We start from the raw sequence: 25,432 nt of genomic DNA on the forward strand, positions 1-25,432 counted from the left end.
GTATACCAAAGGTATACAAGCTATTAGGCCATGCATCTGAAACAACCAGCGATAGTGATAAGTGAACCAGGATACTGTCGCATTTATTAAACCACTCTTAAGGAGGAGAAATCTTCAGGTTCTTGAGAAGAATTGACCCTGAGATCCTTGCTCTCTGAGGCTGAGCTCCCCAGTGAAGGCATAATGAGGCCTCTATCAACTTATAGTTCTTTCCTTTTTATGGGAAAGGAAGCATGAGAAGGTTGTGCTTCAATCACCTCATATTAGCCCTAAACACCAGGAGAGGTACATTAAATACCAGGACTGAAGAGTGGTCTGTACCTCTTGCAACAATGTAATTGCAGTGGAAAATGGTTGGCTTCCTTCCCAGAGAAAGTTAGAAACTTGCTAGTAAAATGGGCTGCTGCTTGTCAAGGCTGCGAACACTAGAAATCCACTTTTGAGCGGTACATTAAGAAGGTGGTTCTTAGAGCTTTACTTTTCAATCTGTAATTCAAATGAATATGATCATGTCCAACAGAGAAAAGAGGAGACTTACTATAAACTACGCTCACAGTGGTCTTCCCCCTGATGATTTCTAAACAGCAATCTTCCCTTTTTAGTGCATAAGTCGAGAAGTGATTTGAGTAGTATTTCAACCTATTCTACAGGTTTTTTCTTTAATTTTTTAGCACACAGTGTAGACATTTTTGTCTGCACTTCAAAAAAAATTATCAAAATGCTCCAAAAATTCCTGCAATAAAAGCATCGGTAGTCCACAAAGAAATCTATATCCGGAAAATAACTCCACCCTAACCTCAAAAGTGACTAGAACTGTAAACGAGTTGAATCGAACCGAGTATCTCATATTTGAACTCGTGCAAAGAGGGAGAAAGAGAGCACAATTGCTTTATATTCTGGTTCAGCCTTGTTCTGACCTTAGCTTTTCTTACTACAAGAGCTCATCCTTTGTGGGAGGTTGAGCTTCAACAAAGTTTCTGAAATTCTAGGCCATAAATGACCACACTACAGCTGTAATTTCATAATCAGCTCCCTAAATATTCTAATACAAAGTTAGCTTTTAGAAAATGTACATCTGCCAAAATCAATACGAAGAAACTTCACTAAGATTTGCCTGAACTTCTTGGTTCCACCTCAGCAAGGTTGCAATGAGGTTGACGAAATTAAGGCACTTCAAGGATGTATTAGGCAAATTCAAGAGGCCTTGTTCTCTGCAATAGTATACAAAACAATCAGCATCCTCCGCATGATACACCTCTGGCCCTTTTGTCTTCGGTTTCCCATTATGAGATATGCTACAGTTGCTCCGAAGAATAAGAAATATTCTTTTACTTGTTAATGCCCTCAAAGGGACAGTAACTCTGTGCCCACCATAAAAGCATCCTTCAGGATCCCGAGCGCTACTGAACTAGGAAGTACATAATATTTCAAACAGTGACTAACAAGCTCGTCCTCTTATCTAATTTTCCCTCTTCTTCTTCGGTTCATAACGCCGGGGTGGGTGGTCGTACTCAATTTGTTAGAGGGAGCAATACAATTATTACCAATATAGGCGATTTCTGATGTTCTAATACCTTCAAAAAAATCAATAAGAACCGTTGCATGCCTCATCTCCATCCTCATGCCAGTAGAAATTATGCACTTTTTCAGCAGGGATTCTTTGATCATTCACAAAGAATTTATTCTTCACCGGATTTTGGTTGCATCTTATAAGTCCTTTCCTTTCCTTCTGATGTTCTAATACCTTCAACAAAATCGAGGAGAACCGTTGCATGCCTCATCTCCCTCCTCATGCCAGTAGAAATTATGCACTTTTTCAGCAGGGATTCTTTGATCATCCACAAAGAATTTATTCTTCACCGGATTTTGGTTGCATCTTATAAGTCCTTTCCTTTCCTTCTGATGTTCTAATACCTTCAACAAAATCGAGGAGAACCGTTGCATGCCTCATCTCCCTCCTCATGCCAGTAGAAATTATGCACTTTTTCAGCAGGGATTCTTTGATCATTCACAAAGAATTTATTCTTCACTGGATTTTGGTTGCATCTTATAAGTCCTTTCCTCCTTCTGTATGGCTTTTAGTACTAGCCATAATCCCAGCCAAAAACCAAGCTCAAATCAGGAATCTAAATATGATTTAAGAACTAGTCAATGAACAGAAGATAGCTAATTTGAAGTACAAATTGCACATAAGCGATTGATCTAAAGCAAGATAAATATATTTCTTGACCAGTATGATAGAATTCTCATTACAAATCAACAATAACCTGAAAAGGTTTTCTTTTGCAAAATGATAACTGTAGCTGTATTTGACAACAGAGTCAATTTTTTAATTCTGTCTACATAGGTAGCTGGAGATCTGGAGAAAAAAGCTGCAAATGCACCTGCTTTACAATAGGGATATGTTCCTGGCAAGCAGAGGTAATTGGTGGTTTCAGCAATGAGTTCAAAACTCTTTTGAGCATCAATTCAATTCAAGTACTTGTTTTTGTGGTCAATATATCAGATTTGGCGAGCCAATTTGTTATTCATATATGTGATGGCAACGATAGTTGAAGCTGTGCAAATTGTGAAAATACACTACATATCTTTCCCTCCCAAAAGGTGTCCAAATTTTAACTCTATGGACTTCACCATGTGCATTTTATATTATATGTTCAACAAGCATTATATTTCTTTAGATAATAGTAAATGCCAAAAGTTCATAAAGATATAATATATTTCCATTTCTCAAGAAACAGGGAAAAAAAGGTAAAATAAATAAAAACATGTCAAGTAAAAGCACATAATTAGGGGATATTCCACATGGCTCATAGTCCAATAATGCATATGACACTCACTTGACGACACAAAACATAAGCAGCACCATGGTAAAACAGAGCCATGCATGCATCTAATTATGTTCCTAACAGGACACAGACCATTCACTTCACCATGAAAGCCATTTTATGATCATTGTTTTCTGGAACTCCTCCGCTTGAACTTTTACTGGGGCATTCAGCAACACTTAGTTCGTATAATATGTTGTTTTCTTTTTCTTTATAAACATATTTTTTGTGCAATCATGCATCACGTTAGTGCCTGGCCAGCAAAGGGAATCCCCTTCGTCTTTTCATTTTTCAAGCCCTTTTTTTGAAAAAAAAAATTATGTCACACTGAATAACGCAGCCAATAAATTAAGCTTGCACGAAAAGAGATGGAAAAAAATTCAAAGCAAAAGTTCACAGTATCAGTTTTCCCAGTAACCTAAGTACCGTACTCATAACTTTTTATGTCTTAGTGGTGTCCGAGAAAATAACAAGTCAAATTCAGCTTAAGGTTTCATCTAAATCTAAGCAAAACTGACTTGAAAATTGATAGCCCATTCACTTATGTAGCTTAAAAATCTACTTCTGGTGGAACTAGTGTTGACAGCATCTTTTGAAATTCCATGTCTTAGTTATACTCAGCAGCATCTTTTGAAGTTCCAACATGTCCAAGTGGAACTACTGCTGATGGCATCTCGAAGCTCAAGTCTTGTTCTATCATCTTCTTATATGATGTAATAGGATTCCAACTTATTGCGCCATTTGGTAAGTTTTATGACTTGAGACACATTGAAACCCTTTGAAACTTCAAGTTACACAGATTAGATCAAAAAATATCCATCAGGAAAGCATATATAAGCACAAAAATGAAAAATTACAAGGTATAAAACTTGCAGGAATAAGAAATTTATGAAGATAGGTTAGGCAAAAGTTACCTTCACCAGGAAAATACAAGGCCTGCAAATTTCTCTTGAACAACCTCTTATCTCCATAATCTTCAGCTTGGAGGCATATGGCATACTGAGATGTATAATAATGAAGGCTTAACAAACCATCAATGTAGGGAAAGAGATTGAACCAAAAGAGGAGAAGAAAATCCAAAGAGAAATGCATCCTGGATAGACATAATAGAGTCTAATTAAACATGCTTACAGCTTAAAGTGTGAACTAACCTCTGAAACACAGGAGAGTGTTTTCACAAAAGTCTCTCACACAGCCCAGAAGCTTTAGACCATCGGCCAACTGAATAACCCCTGCATGTTGATAGTATTATTCATGGTGAGATGCTTTAAATTATATACATTTTTCACAGACCATTGTTTGTATAATTACCATAAACGTGATGTCTAAGATGAAAAGACTATCATCAATAGAAACTCTTCAATCACCCGGAGCACAAGAAAACACTAAAATCTATTAACTTTTCAGAGAGTGTTTTCAGGATCACTATCATGATGGAATATTTCCACCAAAACTCAATAAATCTGCAAAACTAAGAAGACTCTGAGTATCCGACTTAAGTAAAAGAGTCATTATGCAGTGATAACAAATAGGTAATCTACTCAAGATGCATTGGCCTGTTTCTGATATGCAGCATTATAGAAATTTGGAACTTGATGGCTTGTCATATGAAACGATAAAGCTTAATACTTTAGGGTTTGCTACCTTTCATCTTGTTTAAAGGATCTTTTCGTAGTTGATTCAATTTTATTTTCTTCTACTATGCGAGTCCCATTTATCAGATTAATGCTCAATTTCAAAATTGGGAGGGTCCCAGTACCATCTCTTCAACCAGTTTAGTTTTTGTAATCTATTGCCTTGCACCGTCCTAATACTCCTAAAAAGTCTTCAAAGAAGGAAAAAGTGACCCTAATCATTGAAACGAGAAACTTTTTTGTGACAATGCAATAAGGTAATGCGACAAACCCCTAAACATCCATCAACAAGTGGCTTTCTTACATGAAGAAAAGTTGAGGTAGGGGAGAAGATAATTCCAGCATATTATGTTCTTATAGAGTATCCCTTATCAACACTCCGTGTTAGCAAAATCAAGTCTTTGATCTGAACATGGTTGTTTTTCCATAAAAAAATTAGCACTATTCCTGCTAAAAAGAAAAAAAGAAAGTAGCATTTCTAGTTGCTCAAATTGAGGTTTATGTAAATTTAATACTTATATCTTACATATATCCACACTGAATACGAGCTATTGGACTGGAAGCACCTAGATCATGGATGACCATTATTCTATCGTAGATTGCCAGTTCTGTCACCTCTATAGATATTTACTGACAGACCCTAGCTAGTTACTAATCAGCATAGGCATTTTAACTATGACTGCTTTTCCGAAGTATTATCTCTTATCATGAATTTGTAAATGCTATTCCTGACACTGACATATCACCGGAAGATTAACAAGATAACTTTCTTATTCTTTGACAATTCCGCCAAGCCAAAAGTAGATAAATGAAACTTCCAGATTTCCTGAGGAAAAGGAACTTTACAGGTATGGAGCTATTGTAACAGACTATTGGAACACATTATCTCTCTTTGAAATTGAAAAACAAGTAACAAAATAGTAGAGTGAAGGAATTAAGTTTACCCCTCAGATCAGCCAAACAAGTTATTCCAACACTTGTTGATGGCTGCATGAATCTTCTTTGGCTTGCACAACTCTTGAATAATAAGTTCCCAATTGCATGCTTTGGGATGAAGATACTTTTGAAGCATCACTTCAATGACTTTGGATGCTCCAGCAATTCTTTGTCGCTTGTACAGCCGTAAAACTAGCTCATCCAAAAATTCTGTCACATCCTGAGATGGATTTATTTTCTCCTTTACAATTGTCAAAATAATGTTACATGTCACAGTGTCAGGATCACATCCTCTATCTAACATATTATTCAGGAGATCAATGGCACGGGTAATCCTATCTTGCTTGCACAAAGCAGTAAGAAGTATGTTATAAGTGATTATGTCAGGTTGAGAATCAGAATGCTTACAAAGCATCTCGTTAAAAAGTTTCAAGCCCTGCTCTACTGAACCATTGTTGCACAGGCCATATATAATTGAGGTATAAGCGACCACATCAGGGTTGTATCCTTTACCCAACATCTGCCCCCACACCATCATTGCCTCCTTCAGCTTCCCATCCTCACAGAGTCCATGAATAAGTACGCTGTAGCAAACTCCATTATAGGGGCAATTTCTCTCTCTCATTTCTTTCCATACTAGAATTGCCATATCACTTTTGCCATTTTTGAAAAATCCCTTCATCAAGGAGCTATAGGTATATGCATTTGGTTCACAACCTATATTAACCATCTGAGAAAGAACTTCCTTAGCTTCAAAAGGTTTTCCTTCCTTACATAAACCATCTATAAGAACACTATAAACAACTGTATTCGGTTTCCATCCTTTTTCCATCATTTGCTTCCACATATTCAGTGCCTCTACAGATTTCCCCTCCTTGAACAACCCACAAATAAGTGTTGAGTAAATGTAATCATTTCCCTGCTGCCCCCTTTCCTCCATGGCCATCAGGACGTCTGCACCATCAACAGCTCTTCCTTTCTTAACAAGGCCATTGATAATAGTCCCATATGTAACATCATTGGGAACATATTTATTTGCTACCATCCTACCCAACAAACTAATTGCCTTATCCAATTTCCCTTGAAGGCATAAACCATGTATAAGAGTATTATAAGTAACTTCATTTGGAATACAACCTTTAAGAAACATATTTTCCACAAGCTTTGCTGCTCGAGCCAAGTCACCTTTTTTACAAAGCCCATTGATCAACACATTAAATGTTGCTGGATTCGGAAAACAACCCTCTATTTGCATCTCATCCAACAATGCCACCGACTCATCAATCCTATCTTCCTTGCACAACCCATCCATCAAAGTACAATAAGTAAAAACATCCGGTTCACATTTCCAAGATGGCATTTCCCTAAATGTCTCCACTCCTCTATCGACCAACCCTGCCTTACACATTGCTTTAATAACTAAATTAAAAGTCAAAACATTCGGCCTAATACCCTTCTTATTAATAACATAAGAATGAAAATCCAATGCACGATAATATAAACCCTCTTGAATTATTACGTTGAGAACAGAATTAAAAGACTTTACAGTTCTTTTACAGTGAAACTCATCCACCATTCTATCAAACAACTCTAGCGCCTTTTCCGGCAAATGGGCGTTTCCATAAGCCCTAAAAACTACTATAAAATTCTTCTCTACAAAAGCTCTCCTTTCACTTTTCATTCTACCAAAAACCATTTCCAAAGACTTAAAGTCCCCATTTTTAGCATAGTTCTCGATAAGCGAATAGAATGTGGAATCACCCCTTTTATAAGAACCCGATTTCTGAGCATATTTAAACAGCTTATGAGAAATTGGGGGCTGCTCAACTCTAAATTCACCTGTAACTTTCTGGGGTGGCTTAAAAACTTTGCAAGCATTGGGGGAATCAATGGAAAGATCATCTTTTTCGCGGGATCCTTCAGTTTCAGAAAGTGGGTTTGGGAGAGCTGAAAAGGGGCAATGAATCAAGAAATGGGGAGAAGACTTACAAGGGATTGAACTGAGGTTGAAGCCAAGCCGCTTTGAAGCAAAGGCCTTGGCGGGCATGCCTTTGTGGGCTCTAGCTTTCTTGATAGAAATCAAGCTTCATGGAATCAAAAGAGGCCGACGAAGGTGGGAAAGGAGGAGGAGAGAGCGGGTGCCGGATTTTTGAAGCACCTGGGCGACTGAACCTCGAGTTTCCCTCTGCATCAACACTCAAAGTAAAGAAATTAAGAAAAGGGTTATTATCACTTTACCCGTTTAACGTTCGATGCCACTGTTAATTTTCCCTTAAGAAAAGGGTTATTATCTTTTAGTTACTTTACCCTTAAAACTAGGGATAATTTCAGAAACCTTCCCTGAGGTTTCTGACACTTTCACTGGCACCCCTTGAGGTTCTCAAAATTTCACTGACCTCCCTTGCTTTTGAGTTTTTGGCAACAATGCAGTCCAAATCTGATTAAAATATTATTTTCATGTGTGAGAAGGAATTTTTATTCCATGGCTGCCCCTTTGCTCCTTGTATTAGTAGAAGATTGAAAGAATAATAAATTATTAGAATGATTACTGAAGTTGAGGGGGTGTAAGTACAATACAAAAAATTGTAAGCACTAGATGTGCCAGGGAAAATGCCGGTTTTCATAAATCTTAAGTCAACTAGTATGTTATCTATTTAACATAACTTAAGTAACTAATTAAACTAATTAAATTACCTGCGAGTATTACTTTCACATAATTAATTTATGTTAAATACAGAACCTACCAGTTTTCCTTTCGTAAAAATATGAGTGTAATACTTTTTGAATTTTACTTACAACCATTTGTATATTTAATATAAATTAAATGATTCAGAGTAAAATGCCTATAAATAGCTAGTAATTTATTCATATAATAGAAGAAACTCGTAAAGAGCTAGTAAAAAGTGGGTAATTTATTTTTTTACTTTCACGTATTTAATTTATGTTAAATACAAAACCTAGTAGTTTCCCTTTCGTAATAATATTAGTGTAACAATTTTTGAATTTCACTTGTAAACATTTATGTATTTAATATAAATTAAATGATGCAAATTAAATTGCTCATAAATAGCTAGTACTTTCCATACAATAGAAGAAACTCGTAAAGAACTTGTATGTTATGGAAATTTTTTTTTACTTTCACATACTTCATTTATATTAAATACAAAACATGCTACTTTTCCTTTCTTAAAAATACTTGTGTAACGGCTTTTGAATTTTATTTGCAAATATTTATGAACTTAACATAAATTAAATGATTCAGAATAAAATGTCCATAAAACCTGGTACTTGGTTCATGTAATAGAGAAAAGCCATAAAGAGTTGGTACTTTATGGGATATTTCTTTTTTAAAAAATATTTAATTTATGTTAAATAGATAACCTACTAGTTTTTTTTCGTAAGAAGTTACTGTAACATTTTTTGAATTTTACTTAAAAACATTTATATATTCACAGCAGGCACAAAAATGGCGCCTTACTCCCTAATCCAGCTTTAATTCATGTATTAGCCATCAAGTTTGTGTTATTGTTATTAAGCTTGATTAATCACTTTAGATGCCTTTTTCTCCAACTAAACGGTAGTAATACACTCCATCTTCAGTAATAAAATCCAACTTCATAGGATATATTTGTAATTTTGGCCTTCATGATGTCAGCAAAGGGGCCCAATTTTCTATCAAAGGAGGTCAGTGAAATTTTGAGAACCTCAGGGGGTGCCAGTGAAAGTGTCAGAAACCTCAGGGAATGTTTCTGAAATTATCCCTTAAAACTAATAGTCAAACTTAACGGAGTTTGTTAATTAAAGTAAAAAGACAAATTTAACCCTTAAAGTTATTATCATTTTATCCCTATAAACTATAGTCTCATTATCAATTTACCCCATGGAGTTATTTTTTGGACATTTATCCAATTATTAAACCAACTTAACAAGTTAAAAAACTTAAAAAAAAAGTACCCTCATCTTTGTATAATAAAAATAATAAAAAAATTTAGAGTGACTCTACTCCTCTTTAGTATCAAGAAAAAAGGTTAAAATATTAATTTCTTTCTTTTTGACAATCTTACTAATATTAAAAAAATAGAAAGATAGGGAGAGGGAGGGAGACAGGGAAAAAAAGATAGATAGAGAGAGCTCAATTCTTTTTTTAGAAAATACAAATAAGAAAGAATTAAATACTTTTATTATTTTAAAATTATTTCACTTTACTGTTTACCACCAGATTTCAATCCTTTCCAACAACCTTAAATTAATATGATAATGTTAGACCTTTTTTATTTTTTCTTTACAAAATCTAATTTTCTGTCTCTTTCTTTCCTATCTCTTTTTTTTTCTAATATTAATAAGTGTGAAAAAAGAAATTTGAGAAAATCCTTTTATTTTTATATTTTTGGATCTCTTAAAGTGAAAAAAAAGAAGAATAATCATTCTAAATTTTTATTTTTAATTATCTATATAAGGGTAAATATATTTAAAATTTTTTGACCATACTAATTAGATTAACGCTGAAATAAAATTTCAAAAAAATAATGTTAGAAATTAAATCGATTATATCACTATAATTTAAAGGAATAAAATAATAATAACAATGTAGTAATGCTATAGAATAAAAGGTTATTTTTGTCCAAAATTGCTTAACATGTTGAGTTGAATTACTTATGGGGGTGAAATGACTAAAAAATAACATTATGGGGTAAACTGCTAGTAGTGATATAGTTTAAGGGGGTAAAATGATAATAACCCTTAAGAAAATAAGCACAAAAGTGAAGTGAATACTATAATTTGGGAAAATGTTCAAAAGTATCTCACATTTTATAAAATGACTTTTTTCGTTTTTCATTTTTAAAAGTATAATTTTATATTCCTTATAAATTCATAATGGTTAAATTTGGTCCCTATCTAAGTTTTTGACTAGTTTTTTTTATTGAAATTCATCACATGCCTTGCATATAATCATTTTTTTATGAGTAAAATTGTCAAATCAAAATTTATATAATTTGATCTATAATTCTTTACATTTCACAAAATAAATTGTTTCGTTCCTCATATTTCACAAAATAAATTTTTTCATCTCTCATATTTTGTAAAATGAATTTTTTTATTTCTCATTGACCATGCATATGAATAATTTTTTTAATCCATGTATATATCTATTTGATTTCACTTGAATAATACGAATAGCATATAATATATTTCTATTTGATTTTATCTAAACAGATTAATTATAGTTGTATACATACTATTCAATAGATATATACATGGATTTAAATTTAACAATTTTGTTTTAAACACATATATATCTATTTGATTTCACTATATGAATCCTTTCAATATTTGTGACCTTTTCTCTTTTGATAATAATTTATTTATTGAGTTGCGTAATAAGACCATCTAATTAATCGATCCTAATTCAAATTTTATAGTCATACTAATAAATTACAATCATACTCATCACTTTTAAGACTAACAGTTGAATTTCTTATTGTGTGATTGTTTTAAAATTTGAAAGTGTCAATCACCTATTTCTTTTTGTTATACTTTTCCTTTATTTATTTTTTTGTCCAAATTTAATTCATTATAAACATTTGATAATGTTTAGAATTAAATGTTTTCTTTGTTTTCAATTTTCGAGTAAAAGGAAATGAATATGAGTGAAAAATTAACAAAATTTGTTAAAACCCTATATATACATCTATTTAATTTCACCTGAGCAGTACGTTCAGGCGAAATCAAATATAGATATATTATATACTATTTGTATTGTTCAGGTTAAATTAAATAGATATATACATGAGTTTTAAAAAAATTTATTCATACACATGATCAATGAGGGATGAAAAAATTATTTTGTAAAATGTGAGGGATGAAAAAATTCATTTTATGAAATATAAGGGACTATGGATCGGATTACATAAATTTTGATTTGATAATTTTGTTCTTAAAAAATGATCATGTGCAAGGCATGTGGTGGATTCCGACCAAAAATTAGTCAGAAATTTAGGTAGGGATCAAATTGACCAATATGAATTTGTAAGGGATATAAAAGAATATTTTTAAAAGTAAAGGACGAAAAAAATCATTTTGTAAAATGTGAATGACGCTTTGAACGATTTTTACCTACAATTTTTCTTCTTTAGGTGAAATTGAATATTGACAAAATATAGAAAAGGAAAAACAATAGAACTCATTGTTGACAACTTTTGCAGTCCACTGCCAAGTTTGGCTTTTCTTTCGTTTTCTTTATTTTTTTTCCTTGGGGCAAATCAAAGAAAAAAGTTTTTTCCCCTTTTGAGTTACATTTTTGGTCCACAATGTCCTGAAAACAAATTTGAACAATTAATTTTCTTAATTTTGAGTGATTAATGGCAATTATGATGGAAAAGTTCTTCAATTATTCAATTAGTCTAGAAGGAAAGGGAAAAGGAAGGCTAATTGAGTTCAATTTGGTCCTTGGCATTTTAGTTCAGACCAATTATATCTCCAACTTCACACAAATATATTTGAAGGTCCAATTACTCTTTCTCTCTTTCCTTTCCACTTTGGTCCAAAAGTCATATTTGTCGGCTGACGCCTTTTTTGGTTTGTAGTTTTTTCATAGAAAAATTTTAGATTTTTTAACGAATATATTTTTTAATCATTTTTTTATTTTATATATAATTTTTTTTGTAATCGAAAAATTTCAAATTCAAAATCTCTCACTTACGACCTCTTCAACTCATCCAATCAATCTCTCTTTTCGATTCTCCATACCATCCAACCAACCCCAATATTGCTTGTGAAATTGTTATAAAGCTAAAATGCATTATTATTCTCGATGTCAGTGGTCAAAAACTATAAGGACTACTTTGTGCAGTATTAAAAAATAAAGGGTCAACCTACAATAAGGCAAAAGTTTCGAGAGCAAACTGCACTTTGAAAAATAGCCCACGCCAGAAACACGAACTCATCTCGCACACGTTTACAGAGGGGAGAGTTCTGGGTTTTTCTCAGAACAATTTGTTTGGAAAGGTAGAAAAGAGGAATCAGTGAATTAATTTCATAATTTGGTAGTAAATAAAATTGTTACAAAAGTTAATTTGGGATTGTGAAGTAGAGTAGTGATGCATGTTTTCACCAGGATTTCTATGGCAACAATAATAGAAGAATAATAAAATAATTCAAAGGAGGAAGAAGATGATGAAGCTGCATGCTCAAAGCTTCTTCACCTTCTTCTTCTTCTTCTTCTTCTCAATCTTACTTTTTTAGCTTTCTTATTGAATTTTAATGGCAACTTCTCACCCTCAGCACCGCTGCGTCTTTGGTTAGTCCCCCTCTCTCCCTCTGTCTCTCCATGGTTATATTCGAACCTTTTTTTTGCAAAGTTGATTCAATTGGAATTCTGTTATTTATCAGAAACTGGGAATTTGATAAATGGGTTTTTTTGTTCTGATTTTCGGGTTTTTTGGCAGTTGGGAATATACCTTATGATGCAACTGAAGAACAGCTGAAAGAAATTTGTGAGGAGGTGGGCCCTGTTGTTTCCTTCAGGTCTGTTGTTTTTTCTGTTTAATTCCTCATTTTGCAGCTTCCTCTATTTTTCCCTTTTGATGTGTTTAGAAGTTGATGAATTTTTTTTACTTTTCATTTTTGTGGGTTTTTTTTTTTCTGTGTTGGATGCTAATTTAGTTAAATATGTGAGTAGGTGTGTGAGTAGGTGAAACTCAATTAGTAATAGTATTGAGAGTGAAAAATATTGTAAACGAGCAAAATGGGTTGAAGATATGATTTACTTTTGTGTGTTGGGCAGCCCTCATCTTACAAATTGAAGCATTTTTGTTTTTGTTTTTAATTTTTTTTGGAACCAGGTTAACTGAATGTCTTTCATTTTGCATCTAAAGAACAAAAATTTAAAAAGAAGAAATTTTTTATCATTGGAGTTGATATTGTGATATTTTCATATGCTCTTTGTTCCTCGAATTGGGTGAGTTCTTTCTTGTTGCTTGTGATTTGGGAGAATTTTTAAGTCAAGATTTGGTCTCAAGGTTTTTATAGCTGAATCTGTAGATTTAATTGCAATGTCTACTCTCTTAAGAATATTTGGCGGGAAAACAGTCAAGCTAGGCTTTGTTTCAGTTTTTGACATGTATAAGCTCGCCTAGAAAAGAGTGGCTTTGGGTAAAAATGGACCTTCAAAGGAGCATAGATAAAAGGAGGTGTTTTGATGCATAGTACTGGAAATTGTATGCAACATGATAGGTATCTGACATAGTAGGATTGTTTATATTGTTGCAACCTCCACCTCCAGCAGAGCTGCAAAGATATATTGAATTTGTAGTCAGACGATAACTCCCTGACCTAGAGAATATTTGGTAGAGTGTGTTTGGCATGGCATGGACTTTATTGACAGAATTGATTAAGCTACTTCTGTATTGTTCAGTGGGTAAGTTCTTCTATAGTGGCGTGCTCACCAATTTTCTGTTAGTCCATATTGATGCAATGGTTTAGCTTTGGGTAGATTTGAAAAGTAAGAGCCGGGATGACATTAATCTTCAAACATAAATTACATGGAAAGGATCTTAGAATTCCTTGGCCTGGAAAATCAACTGCATTGCTTAAGATACATTGTTAAAAGCTAGTTTATGTATAGGAAAGGGATGTGGTGTGTCTTTACTTTTTTCCTATTTATTCTAATCTTAGTAGAGTTTGAGTGATCTATAACTTATTATTTCATTTAGTTCAGATTAGTAATTGATAGAGAAACTGGGAAACCAAAAGGTTACGGATTTTGTGAGTATAAGGATGAGGAGACGGCTTTGAGTGCACGCCGGAATCTTCAGGGGTACGAGATAAACGGACGACAATTACGTGTTGATTTTGCTGAAAATGATAAAAATGCTGACAGGAATCGCGAACAGGTATGTACTAGTACCTGTAGAAAATTGTTTTTTTTTACCGGGAATTTTCGTTCACTGAAAGAGTCTTAGGGCTTTAATAGTAGTTACTAGAGAGTCTACAACCAAAGTAAAACAGTTTATTGGCCCTAAAGAATTTTGTCAAGCTGTCGTATATATAGAGATGAGAGGGGCAAGGTCTAATTGCCCACAAATGAAGAATGAAGCATCTGCAGATTAATAACACCAACTACAGCGAACCAGATGCTTGCTGCTTGTGTATTCACTCATTGATTAAAGACAAGACTGGCCAACTACTAGTGTGGGTATATCAGTATATTAAAGAATTTATGAACTGGTGGAAATATTGAAATAAAATAGTTCTTTTTAGTTAATTATCCTGATCATTGTTGGTGGTAATTCTATTTCTTACTGTATGGAAAATTAATATGCCCTTAGGGGGTGAGCAGAAATTTTTCTTTAAGAAATTGAGGCCTTTTAGAGGATCCTTTCATTCTTTTCTAGATAGTTAAAGGTTTGATACAACAAATTTGGATAACATATGGTAAATCAGCCAACACTGGAATTTGGGATGGGGCAATCAGGAACACTCTAACTTTTTTCCTCTTGCAGGGTACTAAATTTACTTCAATTTCAGCTAATTTTTGTTTTGACTCTTTTTCCTTGCAGGGCCGTGGTGGACCTGGAATGGTTGCACATGTTGGTAAGTTTCATCTTTACTTGCTTCTCTGGACTGTCAGTACACTTGTCCCTTGCATAGAGCAAAGAAATTCTGGAGTCTAAATTATCTTGAGTTATCATAATCTAGAGATATTTGGTATTTGTAGATAATCAAAAACAGTTTGGGGGACCAGCAGTCCTCAAGGATTCCAGTCTTCTTCAGCCAATAGGTGTCTCTGTAGCTATGACTGCTGCAAGTATCATGGCACAAGCTCTTGGTGCTGCTCAGACTGGTGGCATGTCCAATCAGATTGGTATACCTAGTCAGCCAACATTGGGCAGTGATCCTTTAACTTTGCATCTGGCCAAAATGTCAAGAAGCCAGCTAATCGAGCTTATGTCTGAGATGAAGGTCAGTTTCAGATAAAATCTTTTCTGCTTGAGCAAGTTATGTGTGAATGTCAAAGCCTAGATTGTTATGTATTCCCTCTGAGTTATGGATATTCTTTGCAGAAGAATATGATCCTTCAAGGAGGCTTAAAACTTACTTAGAAACTAGAGAAATTCTAGTCTCTTTCAACATGCACATCTAATTGCAAAGGAAGTATCAAAAACCTGATAAGCTAGTTTAACCAGGCAAAGGGTCTAACTTTCTGTCTAGAGACTCTAGACTAGATAACATTCAAATTCAAGAATGACAGTATATGGATTATACCGCCTTTGCTCCATTGATTAACTTTATATGTAAGAAAAATAGAACTATGTCAAAAAATTTAGAGAAACATGTAGTGAAGGATTAAACTCTGCATATAAACTTTAGGAATTGACATCACAAGGTGAAGTAATGGGGGAGATCTTTTAGAGTGAGGGCTTATTACTTCTTGGATAACTTTTAATGTATCAAATTGTTTTTGTTCTCATTTTCATATCAGGCAATGGCTACACAAAACAAGGAGCAAGCTCGTCAACTGTTACTTGCGTGCCCCCATTTGCCTAAAGCAATTTTACAGGTTTTCATTGATCTTCCATACCTCTGTCAGTTTATGATGAGATTAATGGATCCCTGTTTTATGTCTTGTGCAGCTACAGAATATGCTTTCTTACAGTTTTATGATATTTCTGCAAGGACTTTGGCTGTGTGTATATACCTGAGTTTGTCTCATTAATTGAAATTTAGGAAGAATAGAGGGAGGATTTTTTTTTTTCCATAAAAAATGAATAACTAAGATATTGAGCTATAGTTTATGACTTAAACCATGGTTGCTGGGCGATTTGCAAAGCTTGTGATTTTCAGAACGAATTCTCCAGAGCAAAAAGCTGGTTGGTGAGAGAATTTTGATGTGTAATCCAGGAAAATCTTGTCAGAAGCATTTGAGGCAATTTAGGCTTCTAATTTCCTAAATGTTTTGCAAGTGATTTCTTGATCAAGAGTTTCTGATTTTAGGAGTTGAATTTCATAGGAAATTCAAGAACAACATTTGAAACGATGCTGATTCTGGCTTGAAATCTGGAGGAACTCCAGTAAAAATAGACTTCTGCATATGTATACTGTTGTGAATATAAATAAGCCAGGAGAAAAATCTTTCTGCCATTGGTGGCTCTTGAGGATTGTACCTGATATGCTGGGAAGGAGAGTTAATCTATGTGATGAGGAGTTGTCATTTAAAATTTTTTGAAGGATATATGCAATTAAAGAATGATATTTTGTGGTACACTAAAGGAACAAAAGAGAATGCTTTAGGTGGAATGGGCATCGTAATGGAAAATCTTCCCTCAGGCATTATGCCAGAAACTGTTTCATAAGCAAACTATTGAAGGACCACCAAAGGTAGCTTGCTCTCAATTGGCAGTGACGATGCCTTCTTACTTTGTATCCAAGCTGGAGCAAATAGTGGGTGCAAATAATCCTTTATTATCTTGAGCAGATCACTCAAAACCTCTTAAATGCCTTGGTCAGTTGAGAGAATAATTTAGATTCTGAAAAATTAAACATATTTACGGAGATGAAACAATTCTTTTTGGTGTTAAGTACCCTATGTATGGTATCAAGTCCTTGGGGATCAAGGATACACACTATCTTTCCATATAGGCATATTAGTTATGACTACCACTATTATTGATGTTACTTTTAAGTATCTTGTTACATGTCACTTCATCGTTAGTTGTGCTTTTTTTTCTGAGGTTTTCTTCAAGGATTAAAAAGCAATTACAGCAATATATTACATCAAGTGAAGATGACTAGAATTGAGCAATTGATCTATTCTGCTATGGCCTGTCTTCCACTACTCCTTTTCTTGCCTTAGTTATCTGTTTCTGACTTTCTTGCTTCTTTACAAGGTTGGTTGTGATGTCATTGCAGGCAGGGATAATGCTGGGAATAGTACCACCACACATGGTTTGTCATGTTGCCCTGAACGATTAACTTTTAGTTTTATAGTTTTCTACTGAGCTTCGAATCTTTTGAGCATGAGATTTGAATGTTTTGTTCCTCTCTCTCTCTCTCTCTCTCTCTCCTCCTCTCTTTCTTTAAATTATAAAGTTGCAGATGCCCAACATTAGGCAGGTGTCTGCTCCACCATTGCAGCCTTTACTGCAAGATGGTATGCAGAATCAACTATTAACAACTCAAAATGTTCCTGGGCTCCCCCCTCTTCCACAGAATAAAGGGCAATACAGTTTGTTGCCCACAGCACAAGAGGGTGCAATTTCTGCTAGTCGTCCAAATTCTATGTTGAATAACAAGCATGCTTCGGTAACTCAGTTTCCTATACAACCTCAAATTCAGCTTCCACAGCCTATGCAGAATAAAGTTTTGCAGCAGAACCAATTGCCTATTCAGTCTGGAAATCCAGCCCTTTCATTGATACGCCCTCAATCTCAGGGCAATTTCTCATTTAGACCGCAAATTCAGGCAGCAGCTTCCTCTTCTTTGAAGCATCACGTGCAAACTCCTCCTCAGATGCAACATTTAGGGCAAGTTACAGCCGCTGCTACCGCAGCATCTATTCAAACTTCTCAATCAATACAGCCACCACTGCTGGATCAAGGCTTTCAGGTGCAAGTTTCAGTTTAGTTTCTTGTGTGCCCAACTGTAGAAAAGACCAACTGTGATTGGTATATAAGCTTTCCTTAGGTTTTGTTTGACTGGTCTTGATCTAGTGAGACTGCGAATTGATGTAAGGTCATATATGGGAGAGTCTCGACTCCTTTAACAACTATAATTTGAAAATTGAATCCAACCAGATAATGCAGAGCTGTAGCATTTGTATCTCCTATTTGATTTCTGTTGTCTAACATCTTTTTGCATTAAGCAACTAGGATTCTTTGAATTTAGATCTAGTCTGTAATCAGTCAATATTCCACCAGCAGTCTTACAATCTGTTCGGATTAAATAGTATTAATTGAGATCTGGAGGAGTTATATATGATCTTGACTTCTGAAATTTCTTGAAGTATCTCTTCCGTGCAAAGATAGGATTCAGATGACCATGATTAGATTTACAGTGGGATGCGGGGAGTAAGAAAGCCCAGATCATGCTTCTTTATTTCTAAATTCTCCCCCTAGACAGGTAGATACATTGCAATTGGTGATGACCTAGAAGGCATGATTGGAGGAAATTTATGATTTGTTTCTTTTTGTATCCTTTGGTTGTAATATATCTGCCAAGTGGGCTGATCTGAAGTGGCCAAGTGTCTAGGGCTATACTGAATTGTATTGCAAGTGAACTGGTCTAATTAATCCATGTGTTGTATCAACCATAATGATATGTTTGCTGAGTTCAAATTGTCAATCTTAAAATCTTGGTTCAAGTGGCTTTTAATCTATACCTTAAGTACAGTATACATTTTATTTGATTTTTTTCTCCTGTAGATTTAACCAGTATGCTCCATGACCCAAATGATGTAACACATTAATGACAACACTGACTTTTTCATCAGTTTGACTGATGAATATTTTGGTTTGTTGAGATTAGTTCTCTAGTAGAAATGCTCACATCTGCTAAATTTCACTGTTGCTATCTTCCAACTTTTGTAACACATTAATGACAACACTGACTTTTTCATCAGTTTGACTGATGAATATTTTGGTTTGTTGAGATTAGTTCTCTAGTAGAAATGCTCACATCTGCTAAATTTCACTGTTGCTATCTTCCAACTATTTGACTTGGCAAGAGCTAACCTTGCCGTAAGTTTATCCTGATGTTTACATTCTTGCCTTTTCATTTGGAACAACACTATCTTCGTAAATGTAAATTTGTGGTTCTTGTATGTGTCTGTTTTGCTAGCAGCATGGTTCTTCACTGTTATCTGGCATACAAGATAGCATTAATAAAGATCCACGCAGACAGGTTATGATTTCAAGAGTCAATGACAGTCTAGATCCAACAAATCAGCCATCAAAACTGGTTAGGTTAAATGACGGAAGGCCTATACCTTCGCCCACCGATGAAAATATGGCAGCCTCTGCATCTGGACCATCTCAGACTTTTAGCATGACTACAAACCAAGTTCCTAAAGTAGAAGAAGCTTCTGTATCTGAAAAACAAGCTGCTCAGGTATCTGCTGATGGGATTATTATTTTACATCCATTTTCTACAATTTAGAGATTTATGATCCTGCACAGTCAGTTTCTCAAAAGTACGACTACTTTAATTATGTATGGTGTGTACGGATGGGTATGGATGCTGATTCTGTTGAGGTTATGCTTGAACTGGAAACTATTTTTTTTAGATGGTCAAGCTGTGTTTTCTTTTTCTGTTAGTAGAAATTCAATCAAGTTTTATGTAGATTTGAGAACTTATGTCTGAAGGTCTTTACATGACTGAGATCATAGTATTCTAGAGAATTGCTTATGGCCTTATATCTGTCAAATTGGAAAATTCACTGAACTAGGAAAATAGATGGAAAATTTTTGCTTAATATGATCAGCTTTCTTCACTGAGGATTTCACTTAGAACATCATTGTAAGATCCTTAGGAATTTAATATAGCAATGAAAGAACAAAATGGAACTAGTGATTAAGGAAGTACGAACTGAGATTTGAACATGGCATTGGTTACAGACACATATATCTATTGATGATTAGTTAACTGGAGCTCCATCTATTTTGGTACAAGTCATAAGTTAAATTTTGGAATCTTTTATAAATTCTTGCCATATCTTTCCAGACTTCATTTTTATTCTTTATTGGGTCTCATCTTGCGTAAATAGACTGGCTCGTGGCATTATGCAAACGGCGGTTTGAGTTGGAGTGTAACTTCTTTGCTGAATATGACCGCAAGACTCCAGTAGTTTATGCATTTGAAAATTGGTGCTTATAAGTTGTGACCTTTTTCAGTGGCAACTATGAACAATTGAATGTTGGTGGCTTGGTTTGTTCTTTAATTGTAGTAAGACTTTGGTTTTCTCATTCTCAAGGTACAGCTTCCTCCTGATGTGGAGACTGCTCTGCTACAGCAAGTGCTTCTTCTAACACCTGAGCAAGTAAGTTCACTGCCACCTGATCAGCAGCAACAGGTCATTCAACTCCAGCAGATGCTTCGGCAGGCTTCATAGTGATTCAACTGATGCATAACGAGTCCCTACTCAAGGGCTTCCATCCCTGTTTAATTCATAGGCCAGAGGGGCATAACAACACGTAGTTGATTTTACACTGTAGAGTGAATGTTTACACAAGATTTAGCATAGCATCCTAAATGCACGAGAGTTGTGACATCAATGTAACGGTTTTACAGGGTTGTAGATTGCAATTAAATCAAAGGAAACACAGAGAAAAATTTTGGTTTTAATGTTTTTGTTGTTCCATTACAACTTCTGTTTAGTGTAACATTCATTTCCTGAAGTGTTAGTGATTTTTTCTTTCAATGTTGAACTTTGTACACTAAACCAGGGATCTGTTGTTTATTTTGTCTAGGATCATATTGTAAATCAGAAGTTTATACTATCGATCCCCTACCATTTTATTATCTACAAACAGCAAAATTGGTGGCTATAAAAAGATGGAACAGATAACTGAATCATTTGCTTGTGTATCCAAGAGTTCAGCTGCAAACTATCACTTGATTTTGGAATTCAATTATCACTCATGAACCTATATTAAACAATCTTGGATGGTTTGATCTTCAATATCAAATTTATGATCACCTTACCAGGGGACATACGAGCCAACAATGGAGGAAAAGTGTTCCACAAACCAACCACATAATTCTTAACATCAGATGAAAAGTTTTACAACTAGCTTGACTGGTAAACATATAACGAAGGGTTGCAGTTTAAAACACATCTTTGCTAACATAAAATGTTTGACCATTATACTTGCATGGTTTCAAGGCAGGGCAAGTGGGCAGAATCTGTACATGGAACATATTAAGGTCAAGCTGCTGCATCGTTATAGGAAGGTAATAATTCGCGAATATAAACAGGATCTCCCACTTGTATTTTCTTCGATTTCCATTGAGTAAGTGAATCTTTGCAAACTAACATTTTTCCAAAGTAAACCTGCAGATCCGAGCTAAGTTAGTAGCAGGATTTGGTCTCTAGAAGGACCATGACAATGTTTTGTTTATGCTTACCCTCCCCTGTGGTTTTTTATCTGGACACAGGACTTTGTCTGAACGAAACTTTCTCAGCGTCTCCGTGGGCTCTGAACCTGCTTCTGCTGTTTCTTGATTGATGCTTGGAATCTGTAAATAGTAAGAGGCAAGATTTCTGAGCTTAGAAACTCATAGAGAGATTCAGATGTCAAGTCTTTATAGGTGCAATAGCATACTTTTGTTACTTCCTCTGTGCACATTCGCAACACTAACCTCAACTAAACAAACAGCTACGGAAATGGCAAATACAGATTTGACAGCAAACATATGTATTATGGCACTTTTTTTTTAATCTTTTTCTTGCCCCTTTTTGATTGGAGCAATTTTTATGCAGCATGATAAGAGGCAGTGAACTTCTAGAGCAGGTAATCCTCCAGCATTATCTCAGGGCCTCCTATCTAGGCAAAGGTTCAGGATACATAGTTGAGCCCTCTGAAACTTAATTTATGGAGTGAGTTCACTACCAAGATCAGTAATGAGAAAAGGTGCAAGATTGTTTACAATTTGCCACTCCTCTCTCTCTTTCTCTGAAAGCAATAAAGAAACTAAAATACTTTCTAATCGAGGACTTGTTGGGATGGGGGAAGAAAGGAAAAGGTTACACGATAATCAACTAAAATGATCAGGGCAGATTAGAACCTATACTTGATTAGTCTTCACAAATAAAATCTGAGTATACTGATCAAGACCAAAACTGAAGAAAAGTGAGGTTTTACTTTTACCTTACAGCGGTAGCATAGCTCGCCAGCATAGAATGTTAATCTGTTTATGCTGATCTCCTTCCACAAATCCTCAGAAAATGGCTCACATCCTTCAACAAGTATACTGAAAAACAAAAAAAACACATCATTTTTTAAGCCTTTTGAATTCTTCTGCATTGGGTAAAATATGGGTTATGGGTTATGAAGCATATAGGAAAAAGGAGTACAAATATACTCAGAAAGTGAAAGGAAACTGAAAGAAGCAAACAAGAGCAGGAGAGCAAGGGGTTCGAGCATGCATATACTTAGGTCTAAACCGATTCATGGGTATAGGTTCCTCCAGACGAGCATTTAATGCATCCAATGATCCCTGCAGAACAACCAATGAAAAATTCTTAGATCAAAACTTCTACTTGGACAGATATCGATTTGTACCAGTCGCGCTAACTAACCTGAGATGCCAGGAGAAAAGGATACATGTCATTAAACTTAATCTTATAACTGCGGACAGGATCAGAGTAGACAGGCCTGGTTTCTGATGCTGCATGATTAATCAAAACCCAAATTACTGTCTGATTTTGTGACTTAAATACATTTCAATGATGCATGATTTCAATAAATAAGCTTCAGAAAATAGACTTTCAGGGAAAAAAAAAAGCTATAATGCAAGAGTTTGGTAATAAAGCACGCATACATGAAATTCGCTCTTTCTCAAAATTATCATCTCTATTCCTTAGATACAAAAGATAGTCCTAATTCTGGACATTGGTGCATTTCTGAGACGAGAGTAATGCAATAAATTTCTAGAAATGATAGAAGCCAAATTACACAGGGAAAACAAAGACAATTTGAACATCCAAAGATAACAGAAAAGGACTAGAAATGTTAGTTCATCAAGAACCTAATGCTGAAGTTCATTCTGATTTGTATGCAGCAGCCTAGCTCTCAGCATTTTATGTTGCCAAAAATGAGTTCATATACATTTGCCCAGAGGTAGAAAGTTAAATCTCATTGCCTAACTGAGTGCTACCTTCATTAAAACGCACTAGCCGACTTGGTTTGCCAAGAAATCTGGAGAACCACTCTGATGCTTCATTTCCCTCATCAAGTGCCCCGCCAGCCCACTCCCAGATTGAGACTCCATCTGCTATTGTAGATGGTTCGGCCAGCGGAATCTTCAATAAATCCATGCCTGTGGCCCTGACAACTGTTGGATGAAGAGAACATTGATCACCAGCTAAATCTGCAGCTACTTTAAACAATCATTCTTTTACCTTGCATTAATGGAACAAAACCAACTCTCAGAACTAACTGAAATCACAAAAGAATTAAAACTGTTCCTGATTTTTTAATTTTCTTTCCAGGCGTTTCTTTCATTTCTCAGCTGTTACCACAACTCCAATTGGAAAAAAGCGATCGGTGATCTGCCATTGTTCTAACATTTTGGTCCACATTGCGCAGAAAAAGAGAAACGACGGTCGAAAGCAACAGGGAGTATTAAGATCTTAAGCAATTTACTTGTTGAACTAGCAAGAGTGGACAAGGGGAAGGCGGCAGAAAAGAGGAATGAAAACAGCCTAATCAAGAGGTATTATCTATGTATTCTCAGTGATCAAGAACTCACCTAAGATGGAATTGTTATTTGGTTCCCAAACATCAGAAAATGCTTCTATTGGCATTTCTACCTCAACTAGAGCAAGTTTTGGCTCAACTCTTTGACTATATGCCCTGCCTTTAGAATTCACAACCATCCACAATCTATCCCACCTAAAACCTGTAAGTAAATTTAAACAGAAGAAAAGTAAGCCAAATTTCTGCCAGAAAAACTACCTTTACTTTTGAATCGAATATCTTATCAAAATGAAAATCAAAAGAACAAAGATTTCATAGAGATCGAAAGAGTAGTTTGATATTGATAATGCATGCATCATCTGATTCACTCCATCTTATCAAGAACTTTAACGAAATAGAATACAGCTGAATTAGGAGAAGAAAACTCAAGAACACAAGTCTGCTAACGAGCTTTTGGCAGATTAAGATGTTATAATTCTCTTTTATGGCTTAAGCATTAAGATGCAGATGCTAATATCCGAACAGAATAACATTACTGGAAGGGAAATAAAACTTATATCATTGTAGTGTGGATCATCTACTCAGAATTTACAGTGCTATAGAATATGGAAACAGAAAAGGAACCATAGAAGATTTATTTGTGCAAATTTGACCTGACACAGAAAATTTTCTCTTTGCCAACATCACACTTAACAGATTGAAGATCATTGAGCCATATTCCAAAGAAAGAATTTTTCCTTTTTCAATTGATGGAATTTTTTTATATTTTGTCAACAACAAAGAACTCTTAAGCTCTTAGTTGCTAGAAAAATTGTTTTAACAGTAATACCACACTGGCTTGGTTTTGTGGGGTGATGAGGACCCTACCCCCTCTCAATTCTATAATACCAGAGTTGAAATAACAGAAGGAAGTGAATTAATCTGGCAGCAGACAAAAGATGCAACATTTAGAAATTTCAGCTACAGCATAAACATGCAATGAGGCCATCCTCTCCCATTCATCCATCACTGCAAAATAACCAGGAAAAGCAGCAGCACTAAAGCATGTTCTTGAAATTGATAAGGTTGGTACAGTTACAAGAGTGTAATTCATACCAGTGGATGCAAGAGGTGCTTCAGAGACAGAAATTCCACGGCAGGATTTGATTGGATATATGAAAATCGATGCCACCTTTGCTGCAGCCACTTCTTGGGATGCCATTATTTACCTTCACTTATGCCCCTTTTTCTTCTGCTGTCAAACTATACAACTTTGATGATGAATACCAGAAGGAAATGCCTAAGCTTTTTCTTACTTTGAAGAAAGATGTCAATTCATACTTGATGAAAAATGACTTAAAATAGTAGTAGTTCCCTTCACTAAGAAACCAAAAGAGAATGCTATGCTTTGTTTTTTTTTAACAACCAGGCACTGACTTCTGTGGACCATTATTGATTACTATTTTAAACCAAGTTTAACACATTTCGTACGATAGTTTCTTTCTTTCTTTTTTTTAAGCATTAGATGTTGTCTAGATAGAAGTTAATAATTTCAAGTTTTACATTCGATACTGGTTGCCTGATGGGTGCAAATCGTTCTTGGACAACTAGCTAACTATAGCATTCTCTAATTAAGTATGAC

At 34.9% G+C, this 25,432-nt stretch overlaps 3 protein-coding genes across 16 annotated transcripts; 1 reads left to right on the top strand and 2 right to left on the bottom strand.

The window, feature by feature from the left end:
• Window positions 1–864: 864 nt before the first annotated feature.
• LOC113709438 (uncharacterized) lies at window positions 865–7,587 on the bottom strand. Of its 5 annotated transcripts, none has more exons than XM_027232203.2 (4): window positions 5,407–7,587; window positions 3,980–4,060; window positions 3,743–3,827; window positions 865–2,084 (listed from the first exon to the last, which is right to left on the bottom strand). In XM_027232203.2, exon 1 carries the CDS (start codon window positions 7,443–7,445, stop codon window positions 5,415–5,417), a length of 2,031 nt encoding a protein of 676 aa, XP_027088004.2. In that variant the 5' UTR covers window positions 7,446–7,587; the 3' UTR covers window positions 865–2,084; window positions 3,743–3,827; window positions 3,980–4,060; window positions 5,407–5,414. The 5 variants fall into 5 exon arrangements, with proteins under 5 accessions (XP_027088004.2, XP_027088002.2, XP_027088003.2 ...); XM_027232201.2 differs by having other exon boundaries at window positions 865–2,126; XM_027232202.2 differs by having other exon boundaries at window positions 2,035–2,408.
• Window positions 7,588–12,148: 4,561 nt separating this feature from the next.
• LOC113710490 (cleavage stimulating factor 64) lies at window positions 12,149–20,810 on the top strand. Of its 8 annotated transcripts, none has more exons than XM_072065530.1 (10): window positions 12,149–12,695; window positions 12,844–12,922; window positions 14,115–14,289; window positions 14,956–14,989; window positions 15,114–15,358; window positions 15,879–15,956; window positions 17,306–17,341; window positions 17,486–18,001; window positions 19,232–19,501; window positions 20,370–20,810. In XM_072065530.1, exons 1-10 carry the CDS (start codon window positions 12,659–12,661, stop codon window positions 20,499–20,501), a joined length of 1,602 nt encoding a protein of 533 aa, XP_071921631.1. In that variant the 5' UTR covers window positions 12,149–12,658; the 3' UTR covers window positions 20,502–20,810. The 8 variants fall into 8 exon arrangements, with proteins under 8 accessions (XP_071921631.1, XP_071921636.1, XP_071921632.1 ...); XM_072065531.1 differs by having other exon boundaries at window positions 12,160–12,695; window positions 17,492–18,001; window positions 20,364–20,810; XM_072065534.1 differs by having other exon boundaries at window positions 12,166–12,403; window positions 14,110–14,289; window positions 20,364–20,810.
• A 306-nt stretch (window positions 20,811–21,116) lies between these two features.
• On the bottom strand, window positions 21,117–25,184 carry LOC113709678 (uncharacterized). Of its 3 annotated transcripts, none has more exons than XM_072065536.1 (8): window positions 24,907–25,184; window positions 23,864–24,013; window positions 23,270–23,482; window positions 22,692–22,780; window positions 22,545–22,609; window positions 22,261–22,363; window positions 21,518–21,628; window positions 21,117–21,443 (listed from the first exon to the last, which is right to left on the bottom strand). In XM_072065536.1, the coding sequence occupies exons 1-8, from the start codon at window positions 25,010–25,012 to the stop codon at window positions 21,318–21,320; spliced, it is 963 nt and encodes a 320-aa protein (XP_071921637.1). In that variant the 5' UTR covers window positions 25,013–25,184; the 3' UTR covers window positions 21,117–21,317. The 3 variants fall into 3 exon arrangements, with proteins under 3 accessions (XP_071921637.1, XP_027088306.1, XP_071921638.1); XM_027232505.2 differs by having other exon boundaries at window positions 23,270–23,446; window positions 24,907–25,179; XM_072065537.1 differs by lacking the exon at window positions 23,864–24,013 and having other exon boundaries at window positions 23,270–23,446; window positions 24,907–25,181.
• Between the last annotated feature and the right edge of the window lie 248 nt (window positions 25,185–25,432).

Source organism: Coffea arabica, chromosome 9e, assembly GCF_036785885.1.
Source record: "Coffea arabica cultivar ET-39 chromosome 9e, Coffea Arabica ET-39 HiFi, whole genome shotgun sequence".
Lineage (NCBI taxonomy): Eukaryota > Viridiplantae > Streptophyta > Magnoliopsida > Gentianales > Rubiaceae > Coffea > Coffea arabica.

Bases quoted from the DNA above. Each gene is read 5' to 3' on its own strand.
- LOC113710490 (XM_027233527.2), top strand. From the start codon at position 12,659: ATGGCAACTTCTCACCCTCAGCACCGCTGCGTCTTTG. The intron at 12,696-12,843 runs GTTAGTCCCCCT...GTTTTTTGGCAG, and splicing joins TCAGCACCGCTGCGTCTTTG to TTGGGAATATACCTTATGAT. The intron at 18,002-19,231 runs GTGCAAGTTTCA...CTGTTTTGCTAG, and splicing joins TGCTGGATCAAGGCTTTCAG to CAGCATGGTTCTTCACTGTT.
- LOC113709438 (XM_027232203.2), bottom strand. From the start codon at position 7,445: ATGCCCGCCAAGGCCTTTGCTTCAAAGCGGCTTGGCTTCAACCTCAGT.
- LOC113709678 (XM_072065536.1), bottom strand. From the start codon at position 25,012: ATGGCATCCCAAGAAGTGGCTGCAGCAAAGGTGGCATCGATTTTCATA. The intron at 21,629-22,260 runs GTAAAAGTAAAA...TACTATTTACAG, and splicing joins AGCTATGCTACCGCTGTAAG to ATTCCAAGCATCAATCAAGA. The intron at 21,444-21,517 runs GTAAGCATAAAC...TCGGATCTGCAG, and splicing joins ATAAAAAACCACAGGGGAGG to GTTTACTTTGGAAAAATGTT.